At 41.5% G+C, this 19,223-nt stretch overlaps 2 protein-coding genes across 5 annotated transcripts in view; both read right to left on the reverse strand.

The window, feature by feature from the left end:
* Positions 1-9,059, reverse strand: part of LOC118399844 (rho GTPase-activating protein 39-like) — a 51,179-nt gene extending 42,120 nt beyond the window's left edge. Inside the window, exon 1 of one of the 2 annotated variants that reach the window (XM_052473316.1) lies at positions 8,593-9,059. In XM_052473316.1, coding sequence (XP_052329276.1) covers positions 8,593-8,606 — 14 coding nt within the window. In that variant the 5' untranslated portion in view covers positions 8,607-9,059. The remainder of the gene's footprint in view (positions 1-8,592) is intronic. The other variant, XM_052473317.1, reaches the window with a different exon arrangement.
* Positions 9,060-11,551: 2,492 nt separating this feature from the next.
* The window catches only part of LOC118400119 (extracellular sulfatase Sulf-2-like), a 75,907-nt gene continuing 68,235 nt past the window's right edge, over positions 11,552-19,223 (reverse strand). For all 3 annotated transcript variants that reach the window (XM_052473332.1, XM_052473333.1, XM_052473331.1), the window contains 12 exons: positions 19,137-19,193; positions 18,289-18,418; positions 17,921-18,137; positions 17,366-17,627; positions 16,861-16,957; positions 16,613-16,767; positions 16,307-16,476; positions 15,930-16,072; positions 15,684-15,792; positions 12,576-12,609; positions 12,182-12,235; positions 11,552-11,824 (listed from right to left, as the gene is read on the reverse strand). In XM_052473332.1, coding sequence (XP_052329292.1) covers positions 11,794-11,824; positions 12,182-12,235; positions 12,576-12,609; positions 15,684-15,792; positions 15,930-16,072; positions 16,307-16,476; positions 16,613-16,767; positions 16,861-16,957; positions 17,366-17,627; positions 17,921-18,137; positions 18,289-18,418; positions 19,137-19,193 — 1,459 coding nt within the window. In that variant the 3' untranslated portion in view covers positions 11,552-11,793. The remainder of the gene's footprint in view (positions 11,825-12,181; positions 12,236-12,575; positions 12,610-15,683; positions 15,793-15,929; positions 16,073-16,306; positions 16,477-16,612; positions 16,768-16,860; positions 16,958-17,365; positions 17,628-17,920; positions 18,138-18,288; positions 18,419-19,136; positions 19,194-19,223) is intronic.

The following is a 19,223-nucleotide window of genomic DNA, read 5'->3' on the forward strand; positions in this document are numbered from 1 at the left end:
ATGGCAGGATGTTTTTAATTTATATTTTTTCATGTACGGATAGCCAGGGGCACACTCCAACACTTAGACATAATTTACAAACAAAGCATTTGTGTTTAGTCAGTCCGCCAGATCAGATGCAGTTGTCAAAAATATAAATAGTAAAGTACAGATACCCCCAAAAAATGACTTAAGTAATACTTTCAAGTATTTTTTACTTATGTACATTACACCACTGCACAGGAGACAGGCAGGCTGGGAGGGCAGATAGGTAAAGAACTTTAAGCCCCAGCCAGCAGCCCTACGGCCACATTCTGCATGGCTTGCAGGGAGAGAACAGGAGCCTGTACTATACACGCTGCCACCCTGCAGGGTCACCTCCACAAGGGTCATGATGACTGGGTAGTCCCAGCATAAAATGCACAAGTTCCTTGGTGAGGGAATATAAAACACCTGTTTGCTATTAAGTGACCTTTATCACTCTAGTATCACCTGTGAGTGACACTGCACACCTCCAAACCTGACTGTCTGGGAGCCATAAGGTGTGTCATATTTGAAGCTGGGTTCTGTCTGTTCCAAATCAATGGTTCAGCTCAAAGTGGACATTCCACAGCCTGCTTTTTGCCCACTACATAATAGCTGTCAGTTCATCTTCAGAAGTGTAGAAAGGGAAATTACCTGTGTCTCTGCACCAAAACAATTATGAAATTAAATAAAAATAAATGTAAATCAACAGTTCGAGAATATCATAACTTGTATCATAACTTGTTTGTCTTCTGAGAGGTTTCTAGTGTTACATAAACCCAGAGGGTGTCTTATGAAAGAGTAAAAACCTGAGCCATGAGTCAATCATATGCATTACAATGCGTATGCAGTGTACCCTATGCTAATGCCTGATGGCCATGGACAATGGGCTCTATTGTCAGATCAGCAACCAGACTTCATTCAACTAGAACTGTCTCTATTACCATTCCCACAAGGGCCGCCAGCCAATCATAGCCCTCCATCGGAGTACAGTGGGTGGAGCTTGGGACATGTTTAGGAGATTTGGGGTGAACTCCATCAACAGCTGCGATAATCCAAATCATGAACAGTTTGCACTTCTCCTGCCCTGGGATTAAGACTACATTTTTGAGTTGACAAGGTGGCCCTTGAATGGATTGATTTTCCAATATTATTTCCAACTTACAGTTTTACATTACCAGATAGGATATACTCTTTCCCAATCCATACAAGGGTCCCACTCTCAACCCAATGCCCCTGCAACAAACTCTCTCTGTGTGCGAGTCAAGATGAATCAAGACCTTCCTATTGGTTTAGATGTGGAATATTTGAATGTTGGCAGGCCACCTTCACAGGCTTACTTTGGGCCTCGCCTCCAAAATAACTAAGAAACAGTGCTCTATGGTGGCTGTATGGAGGCCTTTGTCTTGGTCTTCGCCCACCATCCCGCTCTTCCTACCACTAAATTAATGCTGGGAACTTCCGGCCCTTCATAGCCCAACAGGACAGGTCCAGTGACTGTCTCTCTGAGACATGAGACAGCAGCAGGGTCAAACCACAATAAATCCTATTTTATAGGGGGCAAGCCTGACCAACAACAGCCCCCTTTACCCCCTACAGGCCTCCTCTATTCCTCCTCCCAACCTCAAACAAATGAGCACTATCAGGTCAGACGGCCTCTAGACGAGAGTGAGCATGTGGGACATAGAGACAGAGTACAGGGTGTTTACAAAATACACGACTCAATGTCAGTCAATACCAGGAATAATGGAGTCACTTGTCCAAACAAATATGGAGATAAATGAACCGATGAGGATGCAACTGATTAAGGTTTGTTATTTCTTTGTCCATTCCTTATCAGATTATCTGAGGTGAAATGTAACAAATGAGGATGCAACTGATTAAGGTTTGTTATTTCTTTGTCCATTCCTTATCAGATTATCTGAGGTGAAATGTAACAAATGAGGACATAAACCAACATTTAGGGCTGAGATTATTTTTTTTAAAGTCCATAAGGAGTTAACCTCAGCCATCTGCTTGGACAATAGTCCAACAACACCCTTTCCATTCAATGTTCTTGTTTAACTATGTAGTTGGACAGTCTCTGTATGTAACTGCATTTTGAGTTGCGCCTGCGGTCTCTGTTCCCCATCTCCTGCCAACATGACCACAACCCCAGTGTCTAAACCAGGGCCGAGTTACAGGGTGAGAGGGGGGTCAGAGGTGGCCAAGTGAGCCACACAGGAAAGAGGCATCCATCTGGGTGATCCCCCCTGAGGAAATGGGCTGCTGATGGCAGGCAGGTTCTGGATCAGACTAAAGACTTCCGCATGCGTCGGATCATCTTGAGATGCTGTAGCCTTCCTCAAAACAGTCAGACGTAAACTAAGAGATTTGAGTTGTTTTTTATTTTAACGTTTTTGCCGAGGAGATGTTAGTTGCACAATTTTATTTCTAAATAAGATATTTGGAGCAGTATTTCTCAAGTGTAACCCTAATGCAAGGAACATGAGCACTTTAAAAAACTAAACCATGTTTACCACAGCTGAGGTCAGAAAGTTAAGTCAGTCCTTTAGCTCTGTCTAAGAAGGATTCCAAATGTCAGAGGTTGAATTGGGACAGGGCACACAAAGTTGATGGGAAAAAAATAGAGCTCCATCACCTTGGTAAAAGCCAAAGAGAATCACAGAAGGGTGTATGAGTGTTAATGAATTATCACGTTCTTTCATCCTAACGTTTTAACCAATCTCTACAGAAAATGAACAATCAGCACCGCAGAACAACGAGACATAATACATTGGACTAGCCCTTAACGGCCCAATCCAACACATCCATCATCAAAGCCATTGGTTGTGTGACGGAGATCCTGCCTTCACATTGTCATGTTTCTCCCAAAAGGCCTGGCTGGCTGGTTTGCACTGGGGTAACCTTGCTAGAGGAATGCAGTGTCCTGTCCTCCTTTGTCTGTAGACCATTGTGAGTCTACAGAGTAAACAGAGGGACAACATCCTATTGTGAGGCATCTCAGGAGCTCACAATCATATCCTACTCTGACCCGCTAAAAGTATTTAGACATTTTAAAAGTAAGGTTAATTAGCTAGACTATATTTAGGCCCTCTCCAACAATAATTATTTTTAATAAGGGAGTTTTTCAGTCCACCCCAATGTGAGAGTTGTTTTTGGAACTATGTTTAGCTCAGAAAGAGCAGAGTGAGGCAAATTGTTTTTGTGTTAAACTTTCCTCTCTTCCAAGACGCAGGTTCTTGCCATTCTGCGAGCACACTTCTGGGATTTGTTACAATAAACTAGGGCTGGGCAATATACCATATCTAATGATATACAGGTATGGATGTTTCAATTTGAATTTGCCTTCTATAAAAAGGTATTTGAATGTTTGGTTCATTGAAATGTGATAAGTCGTGTGTAACGTCCATTTTTATAGTTTACTTTGCTACTTGAGTCATCTCTAGCTGCCTCTTTCCACAAAGACCTAGCCCTGCCCCTTGTCACTCAAGGAGTGCATGTTGTTCCTTGACCATAAGACACTTGCCTTCAGTCTGCATGGTTAATGCAGCACATTTTATTTTTATTTTATTTAACCTTTATTTAACCAGATAGGCTAGTTGAGAACAAGTTCTCGTTTATAACTGCGACCTGGCCAAGATAAAGCATAGCAGTGTGAACAGACAACAGAGTTACACATGGAGTAAACAATTAACAAGTCAATAACACAGTAGAAAAAAAGAAAAAAGGGAGTATATACATTGTGTGCAAAAGGCATGAGGAGGTAGGCGAATAATTACAATATTGCAGATTAACACTGGAGTGATAAATGATCAGATGGTCATGTACAGGTAGAGATACTGGTGTGCAAAAGAGCAGAAAAGTAAATAAATATAAACAGTATGGGGATGAGGTAGGTAAATTGGGTGGGCTATTTACCGATAGACTATGTACAGCTGCAGCGATCGGTTAGCTGCTCAGATAGCAGATGTTTGAAGTTGTTGAGGGAGATAAAAGTCTCCAACTTCAGCGATTTTTGCAATTCGTTCCAGTCACAGGCAGCAGAGAACTGGAACAAAAGGTGGCCAAATGAGGTGTTGGCTTTAGGGATGATCAGTGAGATACACCTGCTGGAGCACGTGCTACAGGTGGGTGTTGCCATCGTGACCAGTGAACTGAGATAAGGCGGAGCTTTACCTAGCATGGACTTGTAGATGACCTGGAGCCAGTGGGTCTGGCGACGAATATGGAGCGAGGGCCAGCCGACTAGAGCATACAGGTCGCAGTGGTGGGTGGTATAAGGTGCTTTAGTAACAAAAACGGATGGCACTGTGATAAACTGCATCCAGTTTGCTGAGTAGAGTATTGGAAGCTATTTTGTAGATGACATCGCCGAAGTCGAGGATCAGTAGGATAGTCAGTTTTACTAGGGTAAGTTTGGCGGCGTGAGTGAAGGAGGCTTTGTTGTGGAATAGAAAGCCGAGTCTAGATTTGATTTTAGATTGGAGATGTTTGATATGAGTCTGAAAGGAGAGTTTACAGTCTAGCCAGACACCTAGGTACCTATAGATGTCCACATATTCTAGGTCGGAACCATCCAGGGTGGTGATGCTAGTCTGGCGTGCGGGTGCAGGCAGCGAACGGTCGAAAAGCATGCATTTGGTTTTACTAGCGTTTAAGAGCAGTTAGAGGCCACGGAAGGAGTGTTATATGGCGTTGCAACAACGTTGATGACAACAATGCTATTTTGACAACGATGCTATTTTCACTGTGCTTCTTAATATAAATTCACTAGGATTATATAATAATACTATTCATTTGTGTTTCTTACATCTGCAAACAGCTAGTTTACATTTTCTTAGCAAGTTCGCTAATTCTTAGCGAATTGGTAGCCGCTAATGCTAATCGCTAGCAAAGCAAATGTAATTAGCTTTTCAGCTTGATAATACCAGTGATTGTGTAGACCTAAATCAGCATGTTGTTTGTGCAACAGTATCTTCAAATCAAAGAGAAATATGTTCGCTATATGAAGTAGCTGAGCGAAAACATTTAAGGTAGCCAAAGATTTTACAGTCCCCTAGGAAACACTTATCAACACTAGTTCTTACCCTTTCACATTAACGCCTCCCTGGCATTTTTCATTCTTTGTCATATCAAACACTGTATTCAAAAGTTCCCACTATTATATTCTAACTATAGAATTAGAACAATCATTATATTTCCACTATTCCAACAGTTCACCCAATTGTTTTGCTCTAAATCACAAGTGAAATGGCAATTGCAACATTTTTGCATCAACAGGGCTTTTCTGACTAACTTTACATATGGGCATTTCCATCAAAAAGGATCCATGAGCATCAACATGTGATGTTCATAGGAACATATCAATTGGGTGTGAAATTAAAGCTAATAATCTATATTTTGGGAAATGAAGGCATTCATACATGCATTTTCTTAATGTTCCATCTTAAAAATTAGGCATAAGAACGTCTGATTTCTGGACAGACAGGTGGAAAAGGGGTCTTAGAAAACATTTACCCGCAAAAGTATTAAAAAGTATTAGAAATACATCAAAACACAATAATGTTGACGTAAAGACCTCTGCCAACTAATATAAACACTTATATTTCGTTTAGGAGAAATTGTTGCCTCCTTTGTAACTCCTTTACCAAAAACCCACAAGATATTTTCTAAAGAAATTATGGAAAGTTCACAGAAGTAAAAATTAATGGAAGATCTATCAATTTGTTATAGTGATTTTACTGATTTCAATGTTTAGCTTAAAATTTTGATAAACTATTAGTTCTTCACATTTTAGGCGCAGCAATGTACACATGGAGGTAGGCCTATGTGTGAATTCCAAAATGCAAATTGCGGGGGAAAAAAAACATTCTAAAATTAACAGCACACATGCAAGCAGTTTCATGGACAGAGATGGAAATATCCATTCGAAAGAGGGGGGATTTAAAGAAACATTAACTATCATGGGTTGCTAATATGAGTAGGATAATGCATTTGGGTGATAGACAACAAAATAAAGTTGAAAGAACACCCATAGAACAGGAGAATGCATAATGAGCAAGTCAATATAAAAATACTATTAGCCTTTTGCACAGTACAGCTTGAGTTGGCCTGACTGAAAGACCAACATGGGATTTATCATTTTAAATCATTCAGAGTGTATGTCACTGTTTCTCATAGAATTTCTCACTCAGGGCGCCTTTCCTTCGTCAGGGCAGGCCATTAGAATTTTTGGGCCAAAATTAAAGTATACCCACTTCTCCAGGCACCACTACCTCGATCAATAACTAAGAGATATTTTTAAACTCAAGGTGCCATGTCATATCTGACACTCCATTCTTTCTGCAGATATCGCATAAAAACCTGAGGGAGACTTTACTTCAATTCCATTACCAAAGTTAGCATCTATAAAAATAAAAAAGTAAAAAATAAAATAAAATTATATATTTTTAACATTGCTCTGCCATTTCCAGGTTGCAAAATGTTGAATAGTTTGCCTATTTTCCATTTGTGAGAAAACAAGATAGTGTAGAGAATCATAGTACCATCTAAACCACGGAAATACATTTTCTATAACCAAAGACATTGTATTTTCAGCTGTTTGAAGCTGGTGTACAAAAACGCAAAAACTAAACTTAGGAACGGGAAGCATAGAAATTGCATACACAGAACAAATCTACCGCTTGCATTCAATGATAATTACAGATATATAACTCACATTTCTATGTTAATTTGGTCGGGTCGCCCAAAAACATACATATTGCAGTCAAAGTAATTCCGTTACTGTGGAATTGCCCATATTACTTAGTTTCAGTTTCAAAAGTCTCCAGGAGTCAGTGGACATCCCTGTGACGGTTATGTTTGAAGTTTTACGTTTTATTAGTCATATGTACGGGATACAGATGGTATACACCGTCCGACGAAATGCTTACTTGTAGGGTCCTTCTCGACAACGCAACAATAAGAAAAAAGAAACTATATAAATATGAACATAAAGTAAATGGCTCAGTAGAATAGAATAAACGTTTTAGCATAAGTACAGTAAGGCTAAATGTATCTGTTTTGGGGAAGGGGGGGATTGGGGGCAAGTGATAAATTGTGCCGTATTTAACAATGTGTATCGATGGGGGAATCTTTCCTCTTGTACAACGTGTGATAGATTGAGTGGGATGGATTGAAAAGTGAGTGTGTATGCAGAACCCAACACCACACAGATGCTCCCCATTTCACGCTGTCACCAATACCCGAACGTTGGATAGGAACACCAGCTGCACACAGAGAGGTAAAATAGTGAGATGTATACTCCTTAGTACTCCAGACCATATAAATGGCATCTTTTGCAAACAGCATGCTACTGAGGACCTTGGAGTGACTAATATGTCTGATGGTTACACCACCAGTGAGGGAATGAAAGTCATCAAAAAGGTTTTGAATGTCCCCTTGAACCACTCTAAACGGAGACATCAAGGCTGTTGAGACTGCAGGGGTTGGCTAAACACATTATCTCAGAAATGCTCGCTTTAAACCGGTGACACCCAATAACACATTCAAATCCATAAACACAATTTAATTTATGTTCATCAATAATTCACTTTTTGGGAAGTAAAGAAATTGAGTACATTCACATAAGACTTTCTTTGAGCTTGTGGCAAAGACTTATTTCCATTGAACCATCTGTTTCATAAAACAAAATCAAAGCAGAAGAGGGGCTAAAGAGTTTTAATGAGAAACTTCACATCTGTCTTAAAGCATAGAGACAGATGTTGGAGAATATTAATGTGTGAATAAACCAAGTCAATCTTACTGCACCAGCCATCTTAACCTACATGAGTGAAACAGCGGTGCAACAAATGGGATACGGAACATTTGTCTTCCGCCTTGGTTATTGGTCTGTTAACCACACTAAAGAGCCAGTAAAGCCAATTTGCGAATCAGTTAAAGATGAATCATAGTGGGAAATGACAATTAAAAGGACACTTAAAAGGCAAACTAAATATTCCAAAAAAAGGATACAGCATCTATGGAAAATGCATCCTTAATAGACAACATTTTCAATCATGCTTTGATGTTGGGTGAATATGTTGACTTAAAAAATATTTTTAACAAGATTAATGGCTAATAATTGTCTCTATAGGATACTGAAATATGTTATTCATATCAGTTATAGCTCTCAAACAACCACCAGATAACATGGGGGAAAGTTTTTGGTGACTAGTTTTCTAAACGATTATTTGAATATCTTTCAGCATTAAAAACTGTATAAACAGGACAACAGACATACACTATAATACATGTTAGTTCCATAACCTTGCAATATCACTTTCCTCCACCATTCCTCATCTTCACAGGGATATTGGATAAGACAGTACACACTTTAAACTGAAATGTAAAATGTTTAAGATCCTAGGCTACATTGAAACAATCGTAGCCTATCCGTCTGTTAAGTAAATTACACTTAAGATGGTTAGTCGGTGCTCGGAATTCAAAATAGTCCGCCAAACAAATCATGCGGTGCTGGTTGAGTTAAAGTTATTTCTGTTAAAAATGTTGCCCGTTAGGTTTAATTTCCCATATCATTTATCTTACCTTATCCCGGACATTTTCTTCACATTGTGAACATTGCGTTGCTTTGGTCTTGAAATTTTAACGTAATGTTGACTTATTCTTGTTAATTTTCCCACCGCGTTGGACGGTCTGAAAAAGAGACAGCTCTCCAGTAGTGATTTAGATATGGAGTCTCCGCCTCTGCACGTGAGTCATACGATGGGGGTCACCCCGCGACTCGAGTCCAGGACGTACCCACGCGCTTCCCGCTCATCCTGCTATTGCCATAAGGCTACCTCCGACGGAACATTCGACACAATTCTAAGCCTACTCTTGGTCCAATGTTGATGATTTAGATTTATGTCTCATTTTCACGTCTTTAATATTGAAGTTTTTGAGAGTCCTAAATACACCCCCCCCATGGGAATTTAAAGTGTAGGCGTTCCTAAGGGCTTAACATTATAAACAGGCCACTAGCTGTTGGTTCTGCAGGGATGGGCAACTGGCGGCCCGCCAACCCTTTTGCGTGCGTGCGTGCATGCTTGTGTGTGTCACAGGAGGTTGGTGGCACCTTCATTGGAGAGGACGGGTTGTGGTAATGGCTGGAGCAGAATCAGTGGAACGGTAGCAAATACATCAACCACATGGTTTCCATGTGTTTGATGCCATTCCATTAGCTCTGTTCCAGACACTATTATGAGCTGTCCTTCCCTCAGCAGCCTCCACTCGTGTGTGTGTGTGTGGGGGGGGGGGTTATTGTAGAATTGCCCAAAATTAACACTACAACTTGAAAAAAGTACGTGAAATTAGTTATAAAATTGCAACCTTTTCTCATGGCAAAATGTGTAGAATTTCAGCAAACTAGCTTTAAAACAGAAATATGTTTTCTACATCCCTTGACAAAATGTGTAGAAATTATTTGAGGCCCCTCATGATGAGTTCAGATTTTTTTTGTCCCCCAACCACATCAAAATTGCACATCCCTATTCTTGTGTTTGATTAGGATCTCACAGTCAAAGAGTGAACTGGATGGAAGACACGGGCTCAGCAACAAGAAAGCGAACAGAGACACCTACTGGTTGAGTTTCTTAGCACAGAACGTTCTCACTCATCCTGAGAGCCCCACTAATGTATAACTGAAGCAGTGACAACAACAGAGAGGTGACCAATACATCGCAGGGTTAAAGGTTAAAGTAGTAAACAGACATGAGGGCAATCAACACTTTATTCACAATCAAAACTCTGCTATGGGAGTCTCACTGCTAAGAAACAAAGAACGCTAAAAATGAGGGCAATAAATTAATATGCATGTCAAGATGCATTACATTGTTGTGTAACTTGTTTACTCTTGTGTACAACAGAGTCATTTTACAGGGACTTCTTTTCACAGTGAATATTTTCTAAATGCTTTCTCATCTTAAATAAGTATTTTCAAACTACAGTGGGGTTTGAGAGAGCAGAGGAGAAATTCAGAGAGATGTCCAGACAGGACAAATGGACAAATACAGAGCTTGGAAAATTCATCAAGCTACGTTCTTTCTAAAAGGTCATATTTGTCAACTCATATCAAACACGAAAGAGAGGTCTGCCTATTTTTCTGAATTATAAAAAATATTGTAAACATTTATATTAATTGCACAACATACATTCAAATACATACTGTACAGCAAGTCTTTATTTTTTCGCAATGTTATCATAGCACCATGTATAGCAAGCTGAACAAACTAACATGATTGGATCTAGCAGGTGGCATTAGCAATACAAAGGAGTAAAATGACATCCACTTATGAAATGTACACATTCCGCTGGTGTGAAGATGCTTGTTTGGTAGTCTCGTCTGTACCATTGTCTATGAGGGTGGGGTAGTGGTTAGCGAAGTCCCATCCTGGTTTAAAGTAAACTAGGGGGGATAAGCAAGGTGGTGATGTGATGTGTCTTTCATATCCTGACCAGCTCCATCCCCATACAGTCTGGTGTGTTGTCGTTCTCACTCCTGTATCATCCTTGGGGGTGTAAAGAATCCACGCATGACATCAACGTTAATATAATGTATATTGCAAATTAATGGAGTAAATGTCCTGGGGAACCATTCTGTAGCCATAACACAAACAAAAAGAAGTGAGAAGTTTCCAGAGTGGTATACTACAAAGCAGGTTCAACTTTGATAAAGTTGTTCACTTCAAACCAGGACTTCTCTAACCACTACCCCACCACCCCTAGGCAATGGTACAGACGAGACTACCAAACAATTATCTTCACACCAGCAGAATGCGTACATTTCATTGGTGGATGTAATTTTACAGTTGATTTTCTGGTTCATTAAGAAAGCTAAACATAGATGTGTGTTTATGGGTAAGTTAATGAGACCATACATATGTCAAGCTTATCTTTCTAAGAAGTAATAAGTTATTTCAGAATATTCAGGCAAGTTAGCAGGCTAACTCCTTTATACTGCTTTGTAGCATACCCCTCAGGCGTGCTAGCATGTTCTGGACAGTACCTTTCATGCTGTGCAGTGAGGCGAAAGCTTGACTTGATGTTATCGCCTGACATCATACTCCCACGGGGTGACGATTTAACCCAGATGTGGCACAATGCCATAAGGGATGATACATTTCAGGTTGTGGCAGCAGAATTGACATTAAACTAATCTTGGTACCCAATGTTAAGGCGGTTATGAGAGACTAATATTAAACACACCTCACATTCACTGTTCACACAGGGCGACTGTTGGAATTCAAAGTATAGGTTCGAAGTGTATCCCCACTCAACTGATTGGCGGTCCTGACAACTGGTGTGATGGGAGATGAGAGGTGAGGATATTCCTGTGCGAGTGAATGAGTGTGTGTGTGTGTGTGTGTGTGTGTGTGTGTGTGTGTGTGTGTGTGTGTGTGTGTGTGTGTGTGTGTGTGTGTGTGTGTGTGTGTGTGTGTGTGTGTGTGTGGGTGTGCGTGTGCGTGTGTGTGTGTGTGTGTGTGTGTGTGTGAGAGAGAGAAGAGAGAGAAGACAGGAGAGGTTATAGTTTTCATTTTCTTGGATGTTTCAGTATTTGCTTTGCTGGGTGATGATCTGAGCATCAGTGGCAGCTAATGTAGGATCAGCATCGTCATCCATAAACTCCCACAATAATGGTAGATCAGATTACATTCCCATGAAGTCTGTATAAAGTCCTCAGGTTCACCAGTAGTTCTGGTCCTCCTTTATTGGCAGACTGCAATGTGGTGGGTTGTGGGACACAGGTTGTTAACCAACCCATCCTTCCCAAATCTGCCCTCTGTATAAACAACACATAGATGGAGATATATTAGTGTTTCAATAGTACAAATAGCTGATAATCGTATTTCCAGCAACTTTAATAAGAAAAAACTAGAAGGCGACTCTGACAAATTACCAGAAAATACCAAAGACAAAGGACACTTCATCAGTACAACACCACTGACTTTGAAAAGTAGGTCTATCTAAGCCTTAAGGGCATGACATTGAAATGCAGGTAAGTATTAGTTACATGAAAAGCTTCAAACGGGAAGGTTGAAAAGCATGCTGCTGGGCCATCTGACAAAGCAAGATAATCTGGATGAAGAGGGGGAGGTTGGCTGAACTGAGGGGAACAGATGGGTTATGACAAACTCACAGGGATTTGGAAGAGGGCTTCTTCACTTTTGGCCTCTTTCGACGATGAACCGGCCTGGAGAATGTACAGCACGGACACGCATACGTACGTGAGGGGGAAACACACACACAAACAGCGGAAACAAGCCATAAGGATTCATTGCAACATGAGGAACAGAAGCTGCTACACTCTCATGCTTGCGTTTTAGAATTCACCTAAATAGTTGTTTATTAACAGAATCAACAGAATCAACAATGTGACAATTTGTGCAATCCCTATGAAGTACCTCAGAGACTTTATAATCTGCTTAAAATAAGTGTTCCATTATTACATTTACCCAATGCAGGAAATGCAGGAAAATGTACAATAAGACACCAAAGGACAAAAAGACATAAAGCCTGAAAAATGAGAGTACCTGTATTCACTTAAAGAGTTTCTGTCTTTACCACCTGAAATAGAGATCATGTTATTAAATAACTGAAGTAGCAGTCGTTTGTGTGTATGTACAGTGGGGCAAAAAAAGTATTTATTCAGCCACCAATTGTGCAAGTTCTCCCACTTAAAAAGATGAGAGAGGCCTGTAATTTTCATCATAGGTACACTTCAACTATGACAGACAAAATGAGAAAAGAAAATCCAGAAAATCACATTGTAGGATTTTTAATGAATTTATTTGCAAATTATGGTGGAAAATAAGTATTTGGTCACCTACAAACAAGCAAGATTTCTGGCTCTCACAGACCTGTAACTTCTGTCCTCTGTCCTCCACTCGTTACCTGTATTAATGGCACCTGTTTGAACTTGTTATCAGTATAAAAGACACCTGTCCACAACCTCAAACAGTCACACTCCAAACTCCACTATGGCCAAGACCAAAGAGCTGTCAAAGGACACCAGAAACAAAATTGTAGGCCTGCACCAGGCTGGGAAGACTGAATCTGCAATAGGTAAGCAGCTTGGTTTGAAGAAATCAACTGTGGGAGCAATTATTAGGAAATGGAAGACATACAAACCACTGATAATCTCCCTCGATCTGGGGCTCCATGCAAGATCTCACCCCGTGGGGTCAAAATGATCACAAGAACGGTGAGCAAAAATCTCAGAACCACACGGGGGGACCTAGTGAATGACCTGCAGAGAGCTGGGACCAAAGTAACAAAGCCTACCATCAGTAACACACTACGCCGCCAGGGACTCAAATCCTGCAGTGCCAGACGTGTCCCCCTGCTTAAGCCAGTACATGTCCAGGCCCGTCTGAAGTTTGCTAGAGAGCATTAGGATGATCCAGAAGAAGATTGGGAGAATGTCATATGGTCAGATGAAACCAAAATATAACTTTTTGGTAAAAACTCAACTCGTCGTGTTTGGAGGACAAAGAATGCTGAGTTGCATCCAAAGAACACCATACCTACTGTGAAGCATGGGGGTGGAAACATCATGCTTTGGGGCTGTTTTTCTGCAAAGGGACCAGGACGACTGAACCGTGTAAAGGAAAGAATGAATGGGGACATGTATCGTGAGATTTTGAGTGAAAACCTCCTTCTATCAGCAAGGGCATTGAAGTTGAAACGTGGCTGGGTCTTTCAGCATGACAATGATCCAAAACACACCGCCCGGGGCAATGAAGGAGTGGCCTAGCCAGTCTCCAGATCTCAACCCCATAGAAAATCTTTGGAGTTGAAAGTCCGTGTTGCCCAGCAACAGCCCCAAAACATCACTGCTCTAGAGGAGATCTGCATGGAGGAATGGGCCAAAATACCAGCAACAGTGTGTGAAAACCTTGTGAAGACTTACAGAAAACGTTTGACCTCTGTCATTGCCAACAAAGGGTATATAACAAAGTATTGAGATTAACTTTTGTTATTGACCAAATACTTATTTTCCACCGTAATTTGCAAATAAATTCATTAAAAATCCTACAATGTGATTTTCTGGATTTTCTTTTCCTCATTTTGTCTGTCATAGTTGAAGTGTACCTATGATGAAAATTACAGGCCTCCCTCATCTTTTTAAGTGGGAGAACTTGCACAATTGGTGGCTGACTAAATACTTTTTTTGCCCCACTGTATGTACTGTACCAGTCAAAAGTTTGGACACACCTACTACTCATTCTGGGGTTTTCCTTATTTTTACTATTTTCTACATTGCAGAATAATAGTGAAGACATCAAAACTATTAAATAACACATATGGAATCATGTAGTAACCAAAAAAGTGTTCAACAAGTCTAAATATATTTTAGATTTTAGATTTCTCAAAGTATCCACCTGCCTTGATGGCAGCTTTGCACATTCTTGGCATCCTCTTAACAAGCGTCATGAAGTATTCACCTGGAATGCATTTCAATTAACAGGTGTGCCTTGTTAAAAGTTCATTTGTGGAATTTCTTTCCTTCTTAATGCGTTTGAGCCAGTCAGTTGTGTTGTGACAACGTAGGGGTGGTATACAGAAGATAGTCCTATTTGGTAAAATACCAATTCCATATTATGGCAAGAACAGCTCAAATAAGTAAAGAGAAACCACAGTCCATCATTAATTTAAGACATGAAGGTCAGTCAGTGTAGTCACAAAAACCGTCAAGCGCTATGATGAAACTGGCTCTCATGAGGACCACCACAGGAAAGGCCCAGAAGACCCAGAGTTACCTCTGCTGCAGAGGATAAGTTCATTAGACTTAACAGCTTCAGAAATTGCAGCCCATATAAATGCTTCACAGAGTTCAAGTAACAGACACATCTCAACATCAACTGTTCAGAGCAGACTGCGTGAACCAGGCCTTCATGGTCGAATTGCTGCAAAGAAAACACGACTAAAGGACATCAATAAGAAGAAGATTTGCTTGGACCAAGAAACTCGAGCACTGGACATTAGACCGGTGGAAATCTGTCCTTTGGTCTGATTGTTTGAGATTTTTGGTTCCAGCCGGTGTGTCTTTGTGGGATGCAGAGTAGGGGAACGGATGATCTCTGCATGTGTGGTTCCCACCGTGAAGCATGGAGGGGGAGGTGTGATGGTGTGGGGGTGCTTTGCTGGTGACACTGTCAGTGATTTGTTTTTCAACAGGACAATGACCAAACACCTCCAGGCTGTGTAAGGGCTTTTTGACCAAGAAGGAGAGTGATGGAGTGCTGCATCAGATGACCTGGCCTCCACAATCACCCGACCTCAACCCAATTAAGATGGTTTGTGATGAGTTGGATGGCAGAGTGAAAGAAAAGTAGCCAAGGAGTGCTCAGCATATGTGGGAACTCCTTCAAGACTGTTGGAAAAGCATTCCAGGCGAAGCGAGAATGCCAAGAGTGTACAACGCTGTCATCAAGGCAAAGGGTGGCTACTTTGAAAAATCTCAAATATATTTATCTTTTGGTTACGACATGATTCCATATGTGTTATTTAATAGTTTTGATGTCTTCACTATTATTTTACAATGTAGAAAATAGTCAAAATAAAGAAAAACCCTTGAATGGGTAGGTGTGTCCAAACTTTTAACTGGTACTGTATGTGTGTGTGTCTTTCTGACTCACCTGTCTCTGGATTGCATTGCTTGTGGCCTTTGCAGCTCCGCAGTTCCATAAGTTGCTGGTGCATCTGGTTGAGGGCAGTGCGGTCCAGGGTGCTAACCCCATTTATCAACTACAGACAATCAGATGACAGGATATGTTACCAAACACTGTAAAAAATCACAATAGGAGGCTACAGCTCATTTGTGAGATTTAAAAGAGAGAAGGAGAGCAAGTGAGCAAGAGAACGAGAGAGAGAGAGAGAGATACCTGGTATGGGTCAGTGTTCAGATCGAAATACTCTATGAAACCTGTGGCGAACTCGCAGAATATGAAGTTGTGTGTGTCGTTGATGGTCCTGAGGCACCAGTAAGTGTTGTTGTTGGCGCTGGTACAAGCACAGAATGGACCCACTGGCAGGGCATGGAAAGAGACAGACGTAGTTATTCAAACAAGATACATGGCCAGTTTTAACGCACCTACTTCATCTTATTTTTGGATCTTTACAATTAATCATTCAATGTATAATCTTGTGGCAGTGATGAAGCAGAGTGGTAACAATTCAGGAATCCCATGTCTCTTTACTTTTACTCTAACTGTTACTATTGTTCTGCATTTGTTTTCGTCTGCATTCTGTCATTCCATACTTGTCCAGAAGGGGGCAGTCTGCCAGTGCTGGTTGTCATGGGTGAAACAGGTGAGACCAGGCATGCTGCAGGTGTCGTTGTTGCGGAGCCTCTTGAGCAGTTTACGGAGTTTCTTCCTACGTTTCTGCTCCTTCATCAGCCACTGCTTCTTCTGCTTAGAGGGCATTTTGCTGAGGACACACCACAAGAGGACATATAAAGAGAGATACACTGATTTGTGAGGATCTCCCTCTCTCCCTCCCTCTCTTCCTCCCTCACACACACACAAACACATGCACATACACACCACCATCTCACAATCATTACTTTAGTGAGTGAATGCGGCCTGCATCGAGTCTGAACATCCCTTTGTTCTTGGACAGGTAATTGGGGGTGTTACACTGGCACTCTTCAGGCCGAACCTTCTTCAGGTGACCTTTGACCTCACGCAAGTTCTTTATTTTCGTCTGTAGGGTTTCAATCTGCGTACAGCACATACAAAATAGTTAACCCCCGCGATGACAAGAAAGGCTACAGATCAGCCAGGTCAGATTGAGGATCAACTAGAGCAGTACCTCGTGCTCGATGTGGAGCTTATGGTCTTTCCAGGCCTGGAGGGATTTGTAGAGTCCTCCATCACACCTGACTGTGTCATTCATCAGGATGGAGCACCTGTGGGGAAAACACACACCAGCTACTGTATCATCACCTTTACCTGACAACTGCATTTACCACAGTTTACAGCAGTTAGCACTTTCTTACAGCACCCTCTCAACACCTGAGCATGAATTACTGTAAGGCTAGTGTGCTTCACAAGAACATAAAGATTAATCATACTACTACTCATAGACCCACTGACACGGAAGCTCAACACACATATTCACAGATATTCACATGCACACACACACACACACACACACACACACACACACACACACACACACACACACACACACACACACACACACACACACACACACACACACACACACACACACACACACACACACACACACACACACACACACACACACACACACACACACACACACACACACACACACACACACACACACACACCTGTAGGTGACTTTAAGAGCGGCAGGTGGTGTAAGGCTGTTGCTGGTTGTAGGTCTGGCTGTAACTCCCATTCCACTGAACTCCTCATCGTCGTCCTCCTGCAGGACCGCTCCTCTCCTCCTCTCCCCAGACCTGCTGGTATTCCGGAGGCCCACGGGCCTGTAGCCCTCTTCCAGGTCCACAGCATAAAGGTCTCCATCCAGCTCAAACGGAATGGACCGGGCCCAACGGTTCCTAGTCAGACTCTTAGTGGACTTTACCTCTGATGGGGTTACAAGATTTATTCGTTTCAATGTTATTATTATAAAGGTATTGCAACGCCAATGACCCAAGAGAGAGGGTGTTAAAGTATATAGCATTTGTCACTGTTTTTAAATGGCGCACAGGAAGTCACTTAAATTGTATTATGTCTCATTTCAAGAAAAATAAAATATTTTTGTTAAGTTTTCTAATCTGCCACTGCGGGACCACAAATACTTGTCCCATAATTTGCAAGCACAATTTATAGGCCTTTGATTAATGGTAAATCTATAAGCCACTGAAAGGACTACTCACTTTTCTTGGTAAGCAGCCTCTTCCTCTTCAGGGGTGTAATTTTGAGGCCTAGGGGGCCACAGTCACAGCTGTCTCCAGCATTGGAGACGTGTCCAACCCACTGCTGGGACCCGCTGCTGGCCATCAGAGCCTGCATACGTGGGGCATAGAGACTGGCCATGCCCTTACACTTATACAGCCTCAACTTACCAGACGGGTCCTCCAGACACTGCCACTTCTACACACATAGAGAAGGGAAAGGGGGGGTGGGAGATTTAGCTACATTTCTCCATCCTTTTTCAGAGAGGGGAAAATGGGGAGAGAGATATAGCTATATTTCTGCTAATGTATAAGTGTTTGTGCCTGTGGGTATTGTACGGAACTCTTACCTGCCCTGGCTGTTCACAGGAGCTCTGGTACTCTGCCCTCTGACACAGGTCTTTGACCCGCTGGTACTTGGGGAGGAAATTCTCCTCCTGGGCCACCTCCTTCCCATCAGCCTTCTTGTGGATCAGTTTCCTGTGTGAACAGGATGGACTCAGATGAGAGTAATAGAACATAGACTAAACATACATAAAACTTTGATCACATGGCTGTGGGGGATTACCCCTTTAATTGCACTTGATTAACCCTCCTGTTGTGTTTGTTTCATGTTAATTAATTCTGTGTTCCTGGTCCAAAATGACTGCCCCCTTATAGCTGATTATAAATCCATAACAATACATATATTATCACCTAATGTTGTGTTAGATCACGTTTTGAACTTCTATTTGCTATTTATGGCCTGTGTGTGTGTGTGTGTGTGTGTGTGTGTGTGTGTGTGTGTGTGTGTGTGTGTGTGTGTGTGTGTGTGTGTGTGTGTGTGTGTGTGTGTGCTCAAACACACATGCATGTGGGGTTCTGAGAGAGGAAGTGTGTCCATCTGATGAATGGGCATGTGCCTGAACCCAATTTTACACACTAATTGTAGTCTCACCCATTCATTTCTAATGACCGGTCATTTTTGAGCAGGAACACCACAGGTGTACAAAAGTTAAATAAAACACCCAAAATGTAATGAAAATCATCTAAATGTGATTTGTATGTTCAGATGCCCTACGTGGATAAAGTCATAGAACCTTATGACAATCAGATTAAATTAACTACATTTTTCAGAGAGAAAACTTGGAAATCGGTCCAATTTTGCCGGAACACAGCAGGAGGGTTAATGACTCAATTATGAATGTAACATACTGACCCTCGCTCTACCAGGAAGGAGTCCCTCCACATCTTCCCCTTCTTGTTCACCTGGAACCTGCACCAAAAGCAAGATATTTCAGGTCAT

Source organism: Oncorhynchus keta, chromosome 21, assembly GCF_023373465.1.
Source record: "Oncorhynchus keta strain PuntledgeMale-10-30-2019 chromosome 21, Oket_V2, whole genome shotgun sequence".
Classification (NCBI taxonomy): Eukaryota; Metazoa; Chordata; class Actinopteri; order Salmoniformes; family Salmonidae; genus Oncorhynchus; species Oncorhynchus keta.